Genomic DNA, 23,067 nt, shown 5'->3' on the forward strand with positions numbered 1-23,067 from the left:
TTAAGTCACAAATCTAACCCAATCATTAGTATATCACATGACCTTAAAAATAGATAATCTCTTTGCGCCTACTATTTTCCTCCAATTTCCGCTATCGGTTCACAGATTGGGAAATTTCACACTAGTTTTTAAACCCATGATATCCTTTATATCATTTGTATTATATAATAAAGCACAATTAAGTTGAAAATTGTGGGATTTTATTTAATGATCCTTTTGGGACAGGGCTTTTTAGTGCAAGGACTTCCTATTGTCTCATCAGGTAACATGGTCTCCATGGTGACCTCATGTGTAAGATCTTAAGACACTGGGATATGAGCAAGTGGATGGGATGAGAAGGCCTTTCTCTGTGGGTGGAGACAACTGCAGCCAGGTTGGAAATTCAGCCATTGGTCTTGGAGGAAGGAGCTGACACAAGGGAGCTGAGAAAGGAACTCCCCTGAATTATGTGGCTATTATTGGGAAAAGACAGACACAGAGAGATGTCAGACTACCTAAAAAGATTTTCTGTAAAGAATGGTTCTCCAACCGGGTGGAACTGCATAGAAAAAAAACAAAGGCATGACCAGCAGAGGACAATAAAAGAAAAAATATACAAAACAAATTTTCTCCAAGCAAGCAGGTTTCATACTACACCGTATTCTCAGGAGGCATACTATGCATTATCTGGTTTCCTTCAAATCCCATCAAAATTGTTTTTTCCTCTACATAGGTAAATTTCTCTTGAACTGAGTAGGCAGATTTGAGTAAGTGCTTATGAATACAGACTTTAGAATAGAATAGTCATCCCCATAATGACCCCTTCCATTCTCTTCCTAGTTATGGACTTGTCATTTTACATTTCTTCTTTCTTGGATCAGAGTTCATGGATATGTGTCTGCCACTGACATTCATTAGTCATTGGTTCATTCCTGCAAGAACACATGAGGATCCCTTGTCCTGCACTAGGAGGTGTGTCTGCCTCTGGGAGCACAAGGTAAGCTCCACTTTCTGTCCCCTGGAATACTGGAGTGGGAGGTTATAGAGCTGTGGAAGTGAGCAACTTGAGGGGCAGGTGGTTCATAACATTTTACAATTGTGCCCTCCTAGCTCTGGGCAAGAGGCACCGTTAAAAATCTATGTCTAACAGTGGACCTTAGCCATTGCAAATGCTTAATGCGTTCTGAACCTCTCCACATCATTCCAAGGTTGTAAATAGAACAAACGTATTGCACAATCGAAATGCAGAAATGAAGGCTGAGTCAGGAAGACAATCCACTTTCTCATGGGAACAGGGTTTCCGGGGCAAAGAGACCAGTGGGCCATTTCCCTTGTCACTGGCCCTTCCCTAGACACCACCCTGTGCTGCTCCCCATTGTGCTACCTGAAGAAAGTGCAAAACTCACTTCATGTCTGCTTTTTGCTCAAGGAATTTCATCCTTAATGACACCACGATTATTTTCGGAGAATTCATATCAGCATTATTTGATGAGATTACAGTAAACGACTTGACAAATGTCTCTGGAAGTGTCCAGTCATAAAAAGGGGTGGGGTGGGGCTGGAGAAGTGGTTCAGCGGTTAAGAACTTGCCACTCTTGGAGAGGAACTGAGTTTGGTTCCCAGTACCCGAGCCAGAAGCTCATAACCATTGTGACTCCAGCTCTGAGAGACTCACACCCTCTTCTGGCCTCTGCAGGCACCTGTTCTCACACTCATGACATACATACACATAAAGAAACACACAGGCGTGCAGTAATAAGAACAAATCTGGATGAAAACACAGTTCAAGTCCATCCCTAGCTACGTAAGGAGGCTAGAACAAGCTGGCCAGGACCTCCCAGGCTCTGAAGGTTCTATGTTAGCTGGACTAGAGAAGCAGTGACAAGGGATTGGAATAAGCTGAAAGTTCCTGGGAGGGCACAGCACAGGGTTGGACTGAGCATTGAGAAATCCACACCAAGGCATTGAATCTTTAAAGAGGAATTAAAAGGCAATTAGGTCAGGCTGGGGGCCACGTTCTTTCAAACTGCAGATCATAGCAAAATGGGTACATAAAGAGATAGTGGCAAAGAGACACATGAGCAAGAGTAGTCATCTAGAGTCCTCTGTCTCCATGCTTGTATCCCTATGTGTTTCTCTCTCTCTCTCTCTCTCTCTCTCTCTCTCTCTCTCTCTCTCTCCCCTCTCTCTCTCTCCTTCTCTATGTGCATGTGTGTATACATGTGTGTGTATGAATCCGTCTTGTGTTCATGTTGTTCTTGTCTCTATGTTGCATGCTTGTGGGATGACGCCTCTGGGAAAACACAAACTCCAGTGCGTATCAAGATCAATCCTGGTCGCTAAAGCACGGAGATCAACTGACTGTTCCATCCTTGCCCTTCCTTACTACCTAGGAGTTGGCTGAATGTTCAGAACAAATTTCCCACTGCTCATCTGTTTATTCATCTATTCAATAAATACTTTTGACTGGCTAGTAGGTGAAAGAGTGCTTTAGGCGCTGAGAGAGAAAAAGACAGATTGGCCCCATCCTTGTTCTTGAATGATCTATGTCAGGGGGCAGACCTCAGCTCCAGAGAACAATAGCACCAAAGACATTGATTTCAGCAAGGGAGTCTAGATCACTTTTTCTTTGTCAATAAATTTAAATGGGGATGTGGACAATAATCAATGCCATGGGGCTTGCAAACCTTTATCAAGGAAATACTTAACTCTGTTGCTTGACACCACCATCGCTGGACAGCGGAGCCAGGCTAGTATTGTGAGGGTTTGGCTTTTAAAAGATGACAAAATTTCCAGATTTTCATATAATACCATGGAAAACATCAGTCTTAAACTCTGTGGAAAATGAAACAACTTTTAGGTAAAAAACGAGCAGAAAATGGTTTTTCAGGGGCAGTGGAATTTTTAAGATGGTTCACAGAGGCACAAATGGCAGAAGAATTCAGTAGAGCTTGTAGGTGCAAAGGCTAAATGATGACGGAGGTGTCTCAGGAGCCAAAAATAAGACAGGGCATCCATTGAGCCAAACTACCTCTAGTGTCTTTGAGAAAGTATATAATGTATATGATGTGTGTGTGTGTGTGTGTGTGTGTGTGATGCCACTTTTACTTATTTTAGTCAGTTAATATCTATCTAAAACATAAATGTCTTGGCATTTAAATGAAATGGTCTAATGAATATTTTAATGTATGACCACAAAGGTTTACGATTCCTTCCATGTACCAAATGTTTAATCCTTACAGCTAACATGTTCATGCTAAAAGTTCTATATTTTTACATTTACCAGTGGGCATTTTCAGCAAAACTTCTTAGGTATTTTTTTCACCACTAAAATCTACAGAAGCATAAATTTATATTCCAGAGTAAAGCCTTTACAATCAAGCTGACAATTCAAAGCTTTGCAGAGGCCAGGCATTAATAGATAGTGACTGATTTGGTCTGGAATAGTCATTCTCAACCTTCCTAATGCCGCAACCCTGTAATAGGGTTCCTCATGTCGTGGTGATGCACAACCATAAAATTATTTCTTTGCTACTTCATAACTTCCATTTTGCTACTGTTATGAATTATAATATTAATATCTGATCTGTGACCCCTGTGAAAGGGTCCTTGGACCCCCAAAGAGGTTGTAACTGCATGTTGAGAATTGTTGGTCTAGAGCATTTTATTTCTGCTTTCTTGTCAAGTGCCTGGGTCTCTGCTGCTTTATAACCACTCATATGTAAAATAAACTAAAGAAGCAGAGAACAGATCCAAAGTGATGGATTGAGCTAAAAGTAAGGTCCATCCCCATGGCCCAGAGAGGCCCTTTTTGTAAAGGTTCCACATCCTTCGAAAACAGTGCCGTTTACTGGGGACTGAAGCCTATGGAAGACATTTCATAATTGACTACCAACAACCTCCATGGCTCATCCCCCCAACCCCCCAACACACACACACACTTAGACACTCACAAAAGCCTCCCTCTGAGAGTGTCATTCTGGAGAACTGGAGAAAGAGATGAGAGGAGTAATCGTGGGCAACTGGAGAATGATGTTAAGTGAAGAAGTTAACCTGGAAAGCAGACTCTATGAGGTGATGTGTGGCTATATCACTCATTGGCAGCAATGCTTAGGGCAAGATTTTCTCTTTTTCCTTTATTCTTTTGTTATGTTGAATATATCTGTACATTGAAAAACATTAATTATATTTACTAAAGGAAAGAAATTCATACTTTTCTAGACATGGGTGTAGTCTGTGTAATTCCTACCTATTCATTCTTCTTCCATCCTCATGACCCCTATAGTTCTCCTCTCTAGAAACATCTACACTTTCAGGATAACTGATAGTTGATTCTGCATTTGAGAAGAAACATATTTGTCTTCTGTGTCTAGCCTACTTCACTTAGTATAATGTCCATGAGTTCCGTCCTTTTCTCCAAAAACAAGAGAATTTGGTCCTTTATTGTTGAATAACAATCCACTGTGTACTGCATACCACATCGTCTTCACCTATTCACCTGCTGACAGGAACCTAGGCTGACTCCATATCTTAGTTATTGTGAATACGGTAATAATAAGCCCAGGAATGCAGGCTCCTCCTTAGTAAGATGGTTTCACTTCCTGTGAATTTATATGCATGAGTGGGTTAGCTAGATCATATATTAATTCTAATTTTAGTCTTCTGAGGAAGCTTTCACACTGTTTTCCAAAGTGACTGCACGAATTCAGATCTCCATCAGTGTGTACAAATTCCCATTTCTCCACACACTCACCTAGTGTCTCTTCTGTGAGATCAGTGATTCTGAGTGGGGTAAGCTCCACCTTCTTTACACTTCTGCATTCCTCAGGCAGTTAATGCTATTCGAAGATGGTCATTCATTTACTGGTCATTCATATTTCTTCTTTCAAAAACTATTCAGATCATTCTGCTATACTTTGTTAGACTTTTGGAGTTCTTCGTATATTCTGGATATCAGCCCTCCATCAGATAAATAGTTGGCACATATTTACTCCCTTTCGTTTTCTCTTTGCTGTGCTCTTTGTTTTGCTATCTAGTTTGGTATAGTCCCATTTGGTATAATACTCACTTTGTCTTCTTGGGCATCCAGAGTCCTACCTTGGAACTGGCATCCATGCCGATATCTCGATGTGCATATCCTCGACTTCAGTAATAGTTTCAGATTGTAAGATCCTACACTATTGGCACTGATCTAATTTAACTAATTTTTGTACAGGGTTTCAATGGACTTCAGTTTCAACTTTCTGTATGGACTGAAACATCTTTCCCTGCACTATTTATTGAAGCATTTGTTTGTTCTTCCTATCCATGGACATGGGAGGTCTGTACATGTTTTAATATATATCTTTCTCTCATTGGTGTTTCATAATTTTTATCACAAACATCTTTACTTCCTTGGTTAGGTTTATTCCTAGGAATTATCATTATTAACATATTATTTTAACATACAGTTGTAATGAACTAATTAGTAATAATAATCCTTAGGTTCACTCATTGGGGTAGCTTCCATTGTTTCCTCTGTAGCAAATTCATTACTGTTATAAAAGGACATACCACATTTGTATGCTTGTCTTGCATTCTGCAACTTTACTGGATTCATTCATTAGCTTTAATAACCTTTGTGGAGTCTTTTTGAAAACAGAGGTAATTTCTCTTTCTCTCATAATTGCAAATCTTTCATTTCTTTCTCTTGCTTGATATGTCTTGATGAGATGACATTTCTAGTACTGTAATGAGGAGAAGTGATGAGAATAAACAAGGTTTCTTCCTCATCTGGTTTGATGCCAGCTAGGAGTGTGCATGGGAGGGGGACTGGTGAGCACTGGATGCTTCTCTTCAGTCATCACACATCACAGATGGGTTGGTTGGTTGGTTGGTTGCCTGGCTGGCTGGTTTGGTTTGGTTTTCTCCACAGCATAATGGTATGAAAATACACATGTCTGCATAGAATGTTACTAAGTAATTTAGACTACACAAAGAATTCTGAACTAAACTAAACTGCATGAATGATGATGGCATTATCAATGCCACTGTTATTCTGGAAGGCTGAGGATAAAGAGGGCAGGTTATGGAAGCAATGAGACTCGAAAAGAACACATGTCTCAAGGAAAAGAAGAATTATTCCTGAAAAGAATCTGTGATCTCAATTAACAGCTGCCTCCTCTACCTTGACCTTTTGTTGGCTGACTTCTCTTGATCCTTCAGGTCCCAGCTTAGAGATATTTACATCTAAGAAGGTTTTTTTTTTACTCTCAAATCCTAGCTAATTAATTTCTTCCTGTGTTCCAAAGCCTCTATTGTAGCTCACCCTCATAGTTTCAGGTTGATAATAATGTTGAACACCAGGGTGGCTTGGTTTTCCTACATTTTAAGTTTGATTCTGGTTTGTATCCCTTATTGGAGAACTCCAGTTTGCTCTCTGACATCTCCAACTCTTGAACCAATATATAGTGCACAGAAGAAACCAATAAATAATATGATGTATAAAGATTGACTGAAAGTTTTAAAGAGAAGACACTGTAAACCAATGAATATCAGTCTACCAGTCCTTCTTAGTCTTAGCCTCCTAGTTCAGATTGCCTAGGTGATATATTTGAGACCCTTTCTTAGAGAATAATGAGAAATTCTGAACACATGAATACACACACACACACACACACACACATCAATGACATACACCATGTTAGTACCTCATCATTCCATTAATTACGAAATGTACAAAAATACAAATATTTAAAGGTAGTAAATAGCAAGTTCTCATCAGAACTTGTATTTGACAATATCATTTCAGTGTTCACATGATTAGTGTTATCTTGAATCCAGAATTTCTTGTTGTGGGACTTTTATCCTTCTCTTCAATTTTCTGTGGATTAGTTTAGTCAAAAATAGAAAAAATACGCAGATTATTCAAATATATATTATTGAAAGTAGACCTTCAGGGTAGCCTTTGTAGAGTGAATCTTCTCTATCTTTAACACACCCAGAATACCACAGTACTCCTAGACCTGATGCTGCAGTGCTAGATGCAGGAGTCAAGTCATCTCACCAGGGTTAACACAGGCACCATTGCCCTTAAATTCCAAACACAGAACAACACAATTAGAAAAAGAGATGCCAAATGTCAACTCATCTGAGGTTCTATCCAGAGAGAGCACCTTAGATGCTCCTGACACATAGGTCCCCATTGATGTGTCTCCTTGCATTTCTGCTCCTTGCTAATTCAGCATCACATGGAGATTTCCTAGGCAACTGCTATGACCATAAAGAACTTACCTCTTCTCACTTGGGCATAGAGACCCTATTGAGGCTAAATGAAGATCATTTAGTATATAAGTACTGTAAAGGAAGCTATTCCTTATGAGGTACTTAGCTATACAACAAAGTCTTCCTTTACTTAGACAGATATCCCTTTCAGCTCTGCATTCAGAGACAATCAGAATATACTCAGTGTGTAAATGTAAACTCAGATAAGGTGATCCATCCATACTTGACACACAAGTGTGCAAATATTAAGACCTCAGATGAAATACACACCATGAAACGTAAGAAGACACTGCAAAATGAGCAAGTTGCAAAATCATAAAATTCAAAGACCTATCACTTCATTTCCACATCCCTTGATTCCTGGTGCCTCCCATGTGCACCTCGTACAGATCGTTCAAGAAATCTGGTGATCTCATTTCTAATGAGACAGCCACGACGGAGCCCTACATTTTCTTCAGGGTTATAGATACACACTGCCGAGCCCAGATAGTTATGAAAGTGCTAGAGATTAGAGCTCAGGTCTTCAATGGCACCCCCTCACTTTGTTTTTATTTATATACAATAAAAATTTCCTTCTACAAAACACCTATAACTATGATGGAATCAGATGTTCTTTAATAGCCTGATGATGATGCGAACAAACTGTTAAGAGACTCGATCCAGTATGGGATGCGTGGCTCCACCTGTGAGGAAATGATATGCTGTCAACGCGCATTCCCCAACACATTGTCAGTAGTAGGAAAGCTCATTGAAAGAGCAAACAGGTAAACTGCTCACTTACTTTTCAGAGGGGAGGAGGTTCCCATATACGATAGCTCTATCTCTTCAGTCCACCCCACCTTCGAGGAGATCTGCATCCTCTCACAGATGGTGTGCTGTGCCACCGCGGCTGGTTGGCTGCTGACGGGTGTGTCCCTCAAACTCTTCAGGTGCTGCTGAACTTCAGCCAGTAGGACAGCTTGTATTGCTTCAGTTACCTGGGGGAGTTTTCATTTTCATGAATTATAGAATATTATTCCAAATTATAAGCAGTCTTGTAAAAGCCCAGAACTTTGAGTTTTTCCATAAATAATACCAGCCTATTCTGCTAAAAGCCACATGAAATGTCTCTCCTTATGAGTAAGAGTAGCGATGCAGAGAGAGACTCAGATGCCTAAGCTGCAGACGTGGGTCCAATCTTACCCAAGTTACTTATAGCACCCCTCTAAGGCTCAGGGAACACTACAAAAGGACAAATGAGGTGAGCCAAAATATGGGGTGACAAGCTACAAGATGCCATTCCCTAGACCCAAACACTGGGCCAACACTAGACCTACCCTATCAACCATCAGTCAGGACAGGGGGAGAGGTTTAAGGGCCCTGTTTTTCACTTCGGAACTCTTAGCTATTGGTAGATGCTTTGAGACAGAAGTCACTGTTTTTAGTTACGTGCCCGTAGCTGAGCCCAACAGGCTCCAATTGTCTCCACACACATGGTCACACAGATGGTCCTGGTTGATCATATCATATCACAAAACCAAACAAACAGACAGGAACATGAGAAGGAAATCTGCGGGGAGGAGGCCAGGTGGACAAAAGTGGTAGGTGGGTGGTAGGTGGGTGGTAGGTGGGTGTAGGTGGGTGGTAGGTGGGTGGTAGGTGGGTGGTAGGTGGGTGTAGGTGGGTGTAGGTGGGTGGTAGGTGGGTGGTAGGTGGGTGGTAGGTGGGTGGTAGGTGACATAGGTGAGAGTGGTAGGTGGGTGGTATGTGGGTGGTAGGTGGGTGGTAGGTGGGTGGTAGGTGGCATAGGTGAGAGGGGTCAGTACTCATGACACGCATGCATGAAACTAACTAATAACGATAAAAACTAAGATGTAATCAAGGTGGGACTGGGCACCAACAGCCTTGCACTCTTTAGAAAATGCAAGATTCTGAAAGGGCACTGGCGAGGTGTCTTTAATGACTCTGTCTAATGATACTGTTTTCATGTTTCTCAGATGGTGCAGAAAACTTCTGTGCTGTTCAGATCCACCAGCAGTTGCCAGGGACCCAAAGAAGCCGAAAGGGAGATGTGAGAACATTGTACAAAGCAGCTCTCTAAATTGGATACTTTTGTGTAAGGAAACGCCTCAGAAGAGGACAGTTCAAATCGCAAATCAAGTAATAACTAATTCTGCTTCCAAGAGAATTCACATCAGATAAGGGGCTACCCCTGCTAGAGTGAACCCAGCTCTCGTGGCTGCTCTTCTCTACCCTGCTCTTTGTATATCCTTTTGGGACATCTCTATTCTTTGCCTGATCCCTGTCTATACTTCAAGCTTGGCAAAGGGAATGGTCTAGAAAGTCATCTTGCAGGATAAGAATAACTGCCTTCTTACATTCTCAGGGAAGAGGGGACTCAATGAATCTTAGTAGCAGGCATCTCCTCTGATAGCTAGAGGCACGCGGACAATGTCATACCTGTACAGCCTGGTCTCTCCAGCAGGAGATTAGCTTCAGAAGTGAGATGTCAGCCTCGGGTGTGTGGTACTCATTCCTACCTAGACATGAAGAAAACTCATTTTAGTAATGCCACTCAGGATAGGTCCCTGATGCTGTCTGCACAGTAGGACCACCTGGAGAAGATTGCTTCTACAGACACCAATGATCAGGTCCGACCTTATGGTGGAGTGTGATTCAGCAGGTCCAAGGATGGGAACGGGCAGCCAGGACTACTCTGGGAAAGTATCTCAGATGACTTTCATACAGCCAGAATAATTAGACAGACAATGTCACACCACGCTTATTTTTATACTTCATTCATCCTTCTACCTCTTTGCTAAACTAGAACAAAGCACCAGATTTTTCTGCTTCTTACCTCCTCATACAAGTCAGCACCCATCACAGGTAAAATCAGAGACTGTATTGCTTGTGCTCATCCAGTCTTTCCTCTCCTACCAATGGGTAAAACGCTACTGCTTCATGCTCTGTGTGAGGCATTGTTTCTTCCAAGGCTGTCCTCTTTAGTACCCTTTCTCTCTTTGCCTTAAGTCAGTGAGAAGCTCTAACCTTGAGGAAGGGCTCGTTCTATGTGCACCGATCCATACAGAGACTATCAGTTCATCACACAAAAGAGTAATTAATAAGAAATAAAAGTGCCCTTTTATTAATTGAAAATGCATATATAATCATTGAAATGAAAACTATCAGTCACGTAAGGCTTTCTGATGAGTGCAGGCATCATGCAGATCTAAGTCTCGATAGAAAAAAGGGAAGCACGGTGGAGGCTTTCTGTGGTGGGAAACTGCAAATACAGTTGTCTTTCAGAGTTAAGGTATTGATTCATGTTTGACAGTCTAGTAACAATTATTTAGATTAGTTTTTATCCATTATATTTTCTATCAATCATCCTATATAGAAACAAATTACACAAACATACATATAGTATATATACATTTTGTATATGTGTGTATGTTACACATGTATATTTCCATTAACTTACATTAATGATCAAAGAATGGTGATGGAAAAAACATAAAAGGTATAAAGTAAATTAAGAACATAAAAGAAGTTGATAATAAATTGCTTGGTTACTACTATAATGTTTTTCTAAAGAATTTGAAGAAATCAATCATGGGTACACAGACCTGTGTCCCAGAACAACCTCATTCTGAACACACTTCCCACATCTCCACGATGCAGAAGAGGAGATTTCTTTTGATCTCCCTCCTCTCTTCCTCTCTCATCTTGATGACCTTGTGACTTCACCTTCAAAGCTAAGGCTTGGTCTCAACTGTAACTACTTACTGGCATCGTGGGGCACTTCACAGTATGCTTTAATGCGATGTTAAAATTTTAATATGATAGAGATACCAGAGCCAACTTTTCTTGGCAGTGTCAGGGATTCATAGAATTAATTGCAACGTCAGGGGTAAAGATGAAAAGAAAACATCCCAGTCTTGTCAGCATTACTCAGCCACCATTTCTGCTAACAGGAGTGGGCACTGCTTCCTGTCAAGCCTTGAAAAAGAGAACTCGGCTGTTATTTCACTTTTCAGGATTTGGATTTAAAAAAAAAATCAATCACCATGAACTGAATCCTTTCCTATACCTCCCCACTCATCTCATTTCTTTGTCTACTGTGGAAAGAGGGTATTTTATTTGTCTCAAATTTCAACTGCGTGTGACATGTGTGCATATGTGTGCCTATGCAGGTCTGAGCTGGACGGAGAATGTCTTCCTCGATGAGTCTCCACTTTCGTTTTTGAGGCAAGGCTTCTCATTGAACCTGGAGGCTCACTGAGTGACTAGGTTGCCTAGCAAGTAAGTTTCAGGTCTTCTGCTGTCTCTCTTGGATTTCAATCATGTGAATCCATGTGAATTCCATGTGGAATTATGTGAACTCGGGTCCTCACAATTGCATGGCAATCATTTTGCTTACCCAATCATCTCCCCAGCTCTTAATCTTAATTTAGTCTTAACTGTTAAAAAATGGAACCCAAACACCAATAAAACACTAATTCTTAAGGCTGTTCAGCTGCAGACCCACAGGAGAAGCAGGAACACCCTAGGATCTGGTTAGTTATTCCGTCTTGATAGAAACATACATGTTAAACCTTAAATTTGAATCCTTCTCCTAGTCCTACAAAAAATTCAAACTAAGGAAGTATCCATATTAAGAGCTTCTACATACTAAGAGGATGGCAGGGGCTACCTAGAAGGGATGTAAAGGCATGCAAATGAAGAGTGATTTGATGAAGAGAGAAGGAAAGGGAGAGGGAAGGGTCAGATCTGCATGGCAAAGCTGTGTCTCTGGTTACCAAAAGTCTGACTGCCATCCATTCATCTAATTTTAAGGGGTCCCATTTTTCCCTGAGGATAACAGAACCTTCTTATGCTTTCAATACATAGGGTTCTTTATATATCAAGTGAAACTTTATATACAAACCATTAATAGAATTTTTGGAACACACCAGGACCCCATAATTGAATGCTATTAGTAAACGCTCCTAAAATCTTACATTTTCTTTTTCATAGTCTTGTAGAGTCACTGTGTACCACAGCTCAGTGGTGCTTAGCTGCAGAGGTAGCATTGCATCAGGCTCGGGACCTTATTCTCATTTTAAATAGGGATTTAATAAAAACGAAAGACATTCCCAAGGGTGTGTACATAGTAATCTACAGAGGAATTTGAACCCCACTTGCCTATTTCATTCATTTCTCAAACATCCTTCTAGTCAGCAAGTACCCTTTAGGTCTACTCACTTGTCAATTTTTTTAAACACTAATCTAGAACAATTACACAATTCTTTCTAGACACTAGACGCAATAATGAATAAGACTGTCATAGAAATGAGAAAGAGCATTATTAGTGTAACAGTGTCTGGAGAATGGCACAACAGCGGAAGAGGTGGGATGTTTATGGAAGGAAGTGGGGCAAGATGAAGGAGGTTTGGGAGGATGAAGGTGAATGGAAGGACAGCAGGCAGGGCTCTGTGGACACCAGAAGTATGGACAATCCAGACAAAGGCAGAACCAATGCTGAGGTCTTAAGACCTACTCGTCATGTTGCTTAAGGATAAAGAGACAAAAGTAGATGCAACTTCGTTCTGGACCAGGACATGATGTGTGGATGTGGCGACTTGGGCAGGGTCTTAGGATTAGGGAAATGATGTAGCTTGTATCCCAAAGTGAAAAAGAAGGGTTGGGAATAGAGTGTAAGAGGCAGGGGTAGGAGTAGGGAGTGGTTAGGTAGCAACCTACTATAGCCATATCAGGGTGAAGGGTCACCCACAGGGTGTGATCACAGTCAGAAGAATCAGGTTCTGGGATGACTGGAAGCTCACACATGGGATATGAAGTGGAAGAAAACATGAGACAATGGCATCAAAGTTCTGGACCGGAGCAACAGGACTGAAGATGCTAAGACTTGGAGAGGCAAATGGGAGATGTATCAGCCATTTTGCATTACAATGCAATCTAAAGGCTGAGACGATTACTCAGGAGAATTTGAGATGGTTACACACATAAAAATAACCTCCTGAAATAGCAAGCAAACTCTCTGATATTGGTTTTGGAAAGGGTGTAATAAAGCGATGGATGCGATCAATCTTCCAATAAATCACACAGGACTCTACTATCCAAACATTACATCTGCAGAGAAGTCTCAGCAACTTGGACATCTAGCGCCCCATAGATGCAATCTATGCATTTTACAGTATGTGGTTAAGCATTGCCATCCAGTTACTGAAATATGGTTTTATTTTATAGGAAAGAAATACATGTGTTTTTCATTAACTCTCTTACCATTTTTTAGGTGACCAGAGAAGCTTGACATACTTAAAATATCACTTCCAGGAAATTTCCCCTTGTTGTGAACAGACTCCATTTTGAAGGGTCTGTTGAGAAAAAAAGTTTTAAGGGTTATTGCTTTAAAAGTATGGTAAACTCTTTGATAAGCTGAAGGTGCATGCTCAATCCTACCTTAGCAAATTGGGGATTGAACATGACTTATTTTCATCATTGCTTCTACACTTAATTTCTCAACTTTGATCGATCTACATTCTCAACTGAACTTCCGATCTTAGCTCATCAGAATGAACTGTGACCCCCCTTTACAGGAGAGGTCTTGCTACTATAGAGCGAGGTATCTGACTGCTATGACTGAGTCCTAAGGTTCACACCCACCAAGGAACTCTCCCAAACACCATCAAGTTCTGTGCCGGGTCATTGTTCCTAACATTCTCAAGGATGCTGCCACAGGTTGTTTCTTCAGAACTCAGTGCAGTCACGCAGTCTGTTGGAATCTTTCTCAGACTGCACAACTATAATAAAATGTTGGCAAAATCGACAAATTTGTTGGAAGGATTTGAAATAACATATCCAGTAATACATTATTTTGATTTCTCAATAAAACATAGCATCCTGGCTCCAGTCGGTCAGATTCAGAAGAGCTGACTTAGAAAAGTTCTCATTCTGACACCTCCATTCCAGAGTTCTTTGAATGGGCAGTTGGGGTTTTGATTTAAGAGACAGGGTTTCACTGCCACAGATCAGCCTGCCTTTGCCTCTGCCTTATGTGGAGTACTAGGATTAAAGACATGCACCAACACACCAAGTATTTTAATGGGTAGGTTTTTTTTCTGAAGCATAGACAGTCTTGTGACAACTTTCTAAGACCCTTTAATGGTAAGCATGCTGGGAGCTCCTGAACCCACAGCACCCCAGACAGCTTTCCACCCCAGAATCCTTATTAAAAACATCCTCCTGGTGGAATCATAATCCAATGGGGGTGGGAGGTGGGGAGTGACAGCCTAAGATCTGCAGAATTTGAATAATTCTTAGCATCAGTCATTCCCCAGCTCACTTTGTAAATGAGGAAAGGCAGGTTAATGGCAAGTCCAAAGCCCCACGGTAGTGCCACAGTGGATGCAAAAGGCTCTCTCCCAGGCTTTCAGGCTCAAGACTGAGAATTCAGTTTAAGCGTACTTCATTGTTGTATAAATGTTTAGTAAGAGAAAGGAAAAAGGTTGCCTTTAAATCTACCTTAATTTTGTTGTTAAGGATACAGATGTGGGTGGGATTTGAGAGCTCAAGATGAGCAGAAGCAGCGTCAAAATGTGCACACGAAGCAGAACTCCCTCTCCCCGTCTCTGTTCTCTCTCCATCAACACCAGCAAACTGGATATTAAATGCCTGTGACACAGCAGCATTCTGGTGTGAAGTTTATGGGGTCTGCCCCAACAGACCAGAAGCACTGGAGGGCTGGAGCTCTGTCACACAGCCTCTAGGACAGACACTTGCTGACCCGAGCTCCAGCTTGTAGGAAGCAGATTGCAGCGACTGTCTGCCCTGAAGCAAGCAGGTCGACTTCTGTCCTGGAAGAGCATCACAGACTTGCCTCACCCTCTCACCCCTACCGCTCATACCACACTTGCTTCTCCTTGGCTCCTTCCTTTACTCCAGCAGTCCTTACTTGTTTTATGTGTAGAGTTTTTACTATTTGAGTGAGTCCCTGCCTCAATCCAAAAAATCTGTTTTCTCTGTCTTCTGTACGTCATAAGCTGTGTACAAACTTGAATAAATATTTGGTGAACTGAATTCCATTTATTAAAATCAGAATAAAAATGTAACCGTATATGTAAAGGGACAACATGGCATCTGCCAAGTGTTAAAATACAGCTGCCGTCATTACTGGTGAGCCATCCCTACTGTAAGGCAGAGCCTTGCACAATCACATCACCCCACCTGAATATGCAAAGCACAGGTTGTGGTAGGAGTGAAGAGATAACATTTCCAACCACCATAAGCACATATTTAAGAATCATTAATGTATAAACACATGTAAGTACATATGTATATATGCATATGTCAATTCATCTATGCTTTCACTAAGCATCTAACCCTATGGCTTTTCTAGCACATATGAATACAATGCATATTTGTTGAGTAAATGAATATTATTTCTAATTTTATTTTTGTTTTTATGTGTGTATTCAAGTGTATGTAATGTGTGTGCATATGCAATTAGAGACCATAGGTCAATGTTAAGTATCTTCCTTGACCTTCTATTTTGAGACAGATTTTCTCACTGGCCCCAGAACTCATCAGTTGTGCTAGAATAGCTGGTCGGCCAGTTCTAGAGATCTACCTCCCTCTGCATCTCCAAGGTTGGGGTTAGAGGGACCCACTATCACACCCAGATTTCATGTAGGTGCTGGGGACTCAATCTCAGGACTCCATGTTTGTATGACACCATGACATCTTTCTAACCTAAATGAATATTAAAACATATAGACATATAATTACTCTCCAACCCAAAGAAATAATGGGGAAATGTATTTTCTTTTAAATGAGTTATGAATTTAAAAGTTGTTTTATCTCTAACCTTATCTCCCAGCAGAAGGAAGATGATAGCGCTGAGCACAGAGAATGATCATAACAGCTTTGATGTCTCCATTAGAACCATCAGTCTCTCTAGTGCTTCTTACCTGTCGATTTCGCAGGGCAAATCCAGAGGCATGTTCACTAACTTATTAACTAAAAAGAGTCTGCTCAGTAAATACGCTATAGTATCTGATTGCTGCAAAGCATCACAGTGATTCTCTAGGCCTCTGGGAATTCCAGTCTGGTTCGGAAGTGTGGCTGTGTATTTATTTGACAACTCCAGAACTTTTCTGGAGAACAGGTTTACTCCTGAGTACTCCTTCATTTCAGAACTGCATGCATCCCACCCGGGTAGCATCAGGGAGAAGAGGTCTTCGTTTGAAGCGAGTCCCAAAGACACAGGACCCTGCAGCTTTAAGATACTGAGATGCCTGGTACACAGGCTGTCTAACTCTTTATCCACTCCCCACGGCAAAACACAAGACAGAAACAATTTCGCCATGTCTATTATGAGGCTGGAATCCACCTTTCTGGATGGTTTAGGGCGTGTCTTCTTGGAGCTCTTCATTTTCTTCTGTCTTTTAATGCTATCACTCTCCTCTGGAAGTTTACTGGAATTATCCCCAAGGGGCAAACTGTCCCCAGTGGACTTGGCTTGTGCCTCGGCCTGGAGAGAGCTACATGAGGCTTTGTTTCTTCTTATTGTCAATGTTTTCTTCTCTACTGTGCTCTTGGCTCTCCTCAAGATGTCACTTCCATAGAATGATCCAGAATGGTCAACATCACTGATGGGAGTGGGCAGCAGTAGTTCCACAAGGTTTTCCAGATCAAACAGCAGAACATGGAAGCCAATGTGACTCCATTTTGTTTTCACAGGCAAGACATTGAAAGGTCTTGGGACTGATGTAGCATCAGCAACCTGAGAGGAAAGATGTCAGCATATCAGAATTCATAATAAGTATTATGGATCTATGATGCCATTGTGGAAGAAGAAGAAATATTTAGTTACAGTTAAAGGCAAGAATTATTAAGTCCTACTTTATAAAAAAGCCATGGCAACTGGTTTTTTTAGTTATGAAACTTCCCTTCTAAATTGAACGTCATAGATTCTACTGGCAACTGTTATAAATGTCCCTTTCTCAAAGAATTTTTCCTAAGTAAATTTGAACTAGGCTTCTAGAGAACAACAGTCCTAGAATAGAGTCTTTTTTTAAAAGAAATAATTTTATTCATGTGTGTGGGTGTGTGCCCTTGTGTGTGTTTTGCATGTGTGCAGATACATACAGAAGGCAGAAGACAGCCACCTGATCTGGAGTTGCGGTCAATCGTGAGCCAGGGTGCTGGGACCAAACTCTCGTCCTTCGCAAGAGGAGTACATGCTGTTAACTGCCATGACATCTCTCCAGCTCTATCCCATATTATGTGTGTGTACACATATGTATACACACATGAATATGTATATATACAGTGAGTGTGTATGCCTGCTGCAAACATATAACAAGTGATATAAAGGGAACTAACACTGAAGAAATCAAGAAGCTGCCCCCGTTTGGATCCCACAGCGGCGCGTGCCTTGATAATAGGACTGCCCCCTAGAGCTAAGGTCTCAAGTTTATGATTCCTTTGCTTTCACTTAATAACTTCAGCATGTATCTTCAACTGACCTATTAAGAGTCACTGACAAATGTGTGTGCCATAGCTATTAAATTCAGCAAAACAGGGCAAATCAATGGAAATGGGAAAGTTCATGTTCCCGTGAAAGTCAGGATTGTGCCAGTTCAATAGTCTCAAATTCAGAAAACACATCGAAAATTATACTTTCCCGCATTTCTCATTATAAAAAATGTTACCTTCTCTGCAAAAATAAAATAATTATCTATGATTTTTTAAAATTGACAACTTTTATGACTTTTAAAATTTAATTACTTTTTAGTTTTTTCTTATGGATCTGAGCTGCAGCATCAAAAGGCTTTCATGTTCTTCTATCCTGGTGTTCATCTGCCCCAGTGACTGCTGTGAATTTCCCCATTGCTCACTGGTCTAATTACTTGGGACATCAATCGATGTATTTATCACCACTGGACACAAAATTGTGTAATAATGCTAAAAACAAGGACAACATCTAATCAAGTAGGTCACCTTACTTTGGTCATCCCTCTGACCTTCAAAGGTTTCCTATAAATCAGAAAGCACATGTCAAGTTCCAAGGCATGTTTCTCACTTATTTAGATAACAATTAACATCTTTTAATAGTTTTTTAATAAATGTTCGAATTGACATCTTTCTTTATCAGATTACCATGTGCTGGCCTTCACAGTACTGTGGGTCCTTTTGCCTTTACTTTTGTTCCTTCTTTTTTTTTTTTATCACTTGCTAAAAGTTTCTCAATGTTGATACGTTTCTTAGAGAATCAACTTTTAAGTTTGTTTTAGCCTCCCGACAGAGTAATGTTTTCCTGGAGAGACGATTCTGCTGAGTACACTCTTTCAGACGGTTTCACCGCGTTTTGCTGGTGTTATTCCGCAGTCCCTGCCTTCCTTGCTTGCAGCAGAGAAGTCGGCTGCTTGTCAACTGTCACTCCATCTGTCTGCTTTTTCTTTAAAGACCCATTTGTCATGAACATCCTGATGGGTACAGTTTTTTCCATATTTCAGCTGATTCCTTCTCAATTGGGTTGTAAGATTATATTTTTGCTCCTTTTCCCCACAAATCATGCTTATTTTATAAGTGGCTCCACGTTTCAGTTCTGCCTGTGATTTCCTGGTTCTTTATGTGAATCTGGCTGCATGCGATTGTATATAGGAAATATTGTTGGGAGAGCCCCTTGAGACACAGGGTAAGGGTACATTCTCCCAGAGAAAAATTTAGTTTGTTCCTGCATCATATACTGGGTTGTCACCCACAGGACACTTTTAAAGTAGAATGTTTAGTCAAATGTTTTTCAATTTTTGCATATATTATGAATTCTGACTCCTACACCACAGTGTTCAGTTCTCTGTCAAAACTACGTTCCCCCATCTTCTAAGGTGGAGACCAACAAAGGCACAGAGTCGCATTTTCTTGTTGCTTTGTGGAACACATCCTCAGCCTTGGATCACATTTTCCCCGAGAGTGCAGTGTCTCAGGAACGACAGAATTGGGCTATTACCAACATCTCTTCACCGCCCTATTGGTACACTCTCTTTAATGACCCAGGGAGGGGTTAAAGCTAACCTAAAGTCCCAGGGACACAGCCACCTTTCAGCCTTCTTCATAATTTACTGAAATTGTATTCCCATTTTGATTTTAGCATCTCAGGACTTCCTTAAATTTCTTGATAATTCAGCTAAGTATTCTTTTCAGAGATTAAAAAATATTTTGTCTATTATTTTGGGGGAATCTAGTAGGACTAATGTTTAGGATATTAGCCTAAAATTTGACAAAAGTTGGGTTTTCAAGATCAATATTTTTTTAAAGTCGGTTTTCATAGAGAAAATGAGCATCTTATATATCACAAAGCCAACATACATGGTGTCTGCTGCCTGGAAAGCAGCTGGTGTTATATGTTAAAGTATAAAGAATATTATATGCCATCTAATATTGAAATTATTTAAAACTAATTTAGCCCTCAAGACAATTTCAAAGATACAGAGAGTCATATAAAAACAATGTACACTACAATTTTTTTAATGCCTGTAAACTACACAATAGGCTGTGGCCTAAATAGCCATTGTCTAAATACATTAGGTCTGTACTCCTAACGAACTGTCAAGTGGTTGCTAAAGCATGGATGCACCAAACATATGATGTCATGGCAAGGAGTCTGTAGGCATTGCTGACGGGGATGACTGGGCTTTGAAAAATACAATCCCAATTATGAAGATATGGATTTATCATCATCTCCTTTTATCTATTTTTGAAATGTTTACAAAATTCTATGCTTTATTATACTGAATGATAACTTCTTTTTAAAACAAACAGTCATCAATGTTGTCAAAGAAATAGAGCGAATTGATAAGGTTTTGGCAGGCTGTGGTTTGAGCTTCAGGTGCCCTCAAAGGCCCTGTGACAGTGTGTGATCCTGAGTTTATTGTGCAGGTTGGAGGGCCCTGCAGCAGCTGAGGTGAGATTGTTGGGAGTGTCCTCTGAAACAGAATACTGTGACTCTGATCCTCGCTTTTCTGTCTCTTTGCTTCCTGGCTCCTAGATGCTGACCAAGTTAGCTCTACCGTAAGCAACACCCTGTCCCCCACCAAAGGCCTGAAATCAGCAGAGCCAACTGACCTGAAACCAGTCACCATCATACACCTTCCCTTCTGATAAACAATGTGTCTCGGGCATTTTGTCACCTAAAGGAACGCAGGCTAACACAACATACACCGGCCAGAAAAGCACAGAAAAGCGTAAGAACAAAAGTTAGATGACAGATCAGCAAAGATTAGGAGTTTGGGCAGATAAAGAACTGAACAGATTAATTAGCTAATGGCTCCTATCTCAGGGCATAAAAAGGAACAAGTGTAAGTAAGGTCTCATAGGAGACAAGCTTTAAGCCATTTATCTGCACACAGATACACACCATGACCCACAAATAAATACCTCCTCACTCTCCCCTACTCATGCAGACACAAAATTAGAACATAAGTTAAAACACAGTAAATAACAAGTCAGCCAGAAAACCGCTGCTCCAATGCCCGCTAAGTATGCTGTTATTCTTGGTGACTTAAAATCCAGTCATTAAGCCCATTCTTAGAGTTCCCTTAAGCCCGTGTCTAACTTACATCTGATCAGAGAAATTCACTTAAGAAACTGACTCCTAAGTGAGAAACAAATGCCTCCAAACCTATTTAAGCCCATTTAAGCTCTAATTACAGTTCAGTCAAAAGTCACTCTGCCAAGATCAGTCCTGGGCCTGCGGGCTCTTGTGCACTGGGCACCTCACTCAGAAAGTTCTCACTCCTGGTGCTTGTACTCCTGAATACAGTATCTCTCTTAGAAATTTTCTGGTCGTGAGTTTGGAATTGGAGAAGGCAAGAGATTTTGATTAAGCTATGTCCACAGACACATAGAAATATGTGTTTCGTAACCCTTCTATACACGCACCTAAAGCAACTCAATGTGTTCTGGGTAATTAAAAATTCTTTGAAGTGGAATCTCAGAATGATGAGACAGAGATACCTTAAAGTGAAGGGGAAATTGTTAAATGGCTGCAGCAAGAATGTCCCAAGATGTACTTGGAAAATGCAGGTGTGCGGGGGGAACCATTCACCCAGCATTTTGTAGTCATTATCACAGAAGTAGGAAATGTGCATGGGCGAGCTTCAGTGAGAAGCATTTCATAACTATCTTAGCTTCATTTTTGTTACTGGGATAAAACCCTGACAAAAAGCCACTTAGTGAAGAAAAGACACATTCCTGCTTACAATTCCAGGTCACAGTCCATCATTGTGGAAAAATCAAGGTAGCTATTTCAAACAGCTAGTCACATCACATCCATAGGTAAGAGCCGAGAAAATGAATGTGCACATGCTCACTTGTGTTATGGAATACTAATTTAACTATGTAAAGGTGTGTGACATTTGTTTATGCTGCATTTGTTTAATGATATATTGCTTTGCCTCCCTAAGACTCCTTATTGGTCCAATAAAAAGCTGAATGACCAATAGCTAGGCAGTAGAGGAATAGGAAGAGCTAGCAGGCAGAAAGAATTAAAAGGAGGAGAGAGAAGGGAGAGGAGAATGAGGGAGGAGAATGAGGGTCAACCAGACACGGAATAGGACATAGAGAATGAAAGAAAGGTTAAAAAAAAAGGTAGATGAAGAGAAACAGTTAAATTAAATTATAAGAGCTAGTGGCACAAGCATAAGACAAGGCTGAATATTCTTAACTAGCAAGTCTCTATGCCATGATTTGGGAGCTGATGGCCTGAGAAAGCCTGCCACATTGAGCATTCCAACATGGGGCTTGAATCTCCACATAGGGTCTGTGAAAGCTGAAAAGAAAACGGATATGGCTCCTTTAATCAGAGCATATAAATAACTGATGTGCTAAGTAGAAACAAGCTACAGACAAATGTCTGTCACAGTGCGGATACCAATTTTCTAGAGCCAGGGTGGCTGAATGCCACTCTAAGGCAGGACCCTGGCCATAAAGCTTGGCTTTCATCGATCTGATCTGGACTGATCTGATTGGTGGATTGCAACCACCAATGCAAAGTCTCTTAGCAGTTTAAGGTTTGGCTCATGTGGTCAGAAAAGGCTAGAGACACACAGTAAGGACATGACCAGCAGAAAAAAAACTCTAAACAGATTACAGTGTATTTAAAAATGATCATAGGCTCAAGAAAGAAAAGAAAATGTCTATAGACAGTCATAAAAAGTAAATAATTTATAAATAATAAGTCTTTAAAGACAGAGGAAAGTAATATAAAGAGAAAATGTCACGTAAAGATGGGAAATACAAAGGGAGTCTGGATCCTGTATGGTGTTGTGCTGACTGAATTTTTTGTATGTTAATGAGCGAACAATGACAGCTGCTGAGAGACATTGGGTTGTAAAAGGGAATGCTGAATTAAACCAGGGTAGACACTTTAAGGATGCCTAAACTTTAAAATGGAAGTCAGAAAATGTATTACGTTGGAGAAGAGGTTATACTTTTGTTTATACAGGAAACAGAAGAATGCAGATTCCTTCATGGTAAATAAAGATCAGGTTTGACTGGGGGAGACATCCTGAAAATCTTGAACATGAAGAAATAAACCAAGAAAACCTAAAAACAGGTGATATATATACTGATCACTCTGCATGGCGATAGTTCTGAGACTAGACAACAGATGTTACAATGAGTTTTCCCAGACTTGACCATTATCTCAATTTTCTCAGGGTCCCCTAAAGATGCCTCCACCTTTGGACAATAGGAAGCAGTCTAGAGAACACAATGGCTACATGTGGAGTGGGTGGTTTTGGTCATGCAGTGGGTTATGGATGTTTGTTATCATTTAGGGGG

The 23,067-nt window shown here is 40.6% G+C and overlaps 1 protein-coding gene across 1 annotated transcript in view; it reads right to left on the bottom strand.

Moving 5' to 3' along the window:
• The window catches only part of Wdr72 (WD repeat domain 72), a 172,333-nt gene that overhangs the window by 63,922 nt on the left and 85,344 nt on the right, over positions 1 to 23,067 (bottom strand). The window contains exons 15-18 of the mRNA XM_041679848.1: positions 16,191 to 17,005; positions 13,507 to 13,598; positions 9,682 to 9,761; positions 8,024 to 8,219 (exon numbers count right to left, since the gene is read on the bottom strand). Coding sequence (XP_041535782.1) covers positions 8,024 to 8,219; positions 9,682 to 9,761; positions 13,507 to 13,598; positions 16,191 to 17,005 — 1,183 coding nt within the window. The remainder of the gene's footprint in view (positions 1 to 8,023; positions 8,220 to 9,681; positions 9,762 to 13,506; positions 13,599 to 16,190; positions 17,006 to 23,067) is intronic.

Source organism: Microtus oregoni, unplaced genomic scaffold, assembly GCF_018167655.1.
Source record: "Microtus oregoni isolate MIOR12 unplaced genomic scaffold, Mior012 000032F_ref0000030, whole genome shotgun sequence".
In the NCBI taxonomy this organism is placed as follows: domain Eukaryota; kingdom Metazoa; phylum Chordata; class Mammalia; order Rodentia; family Cricetidae; genus Microtus; species Microtus oregoni.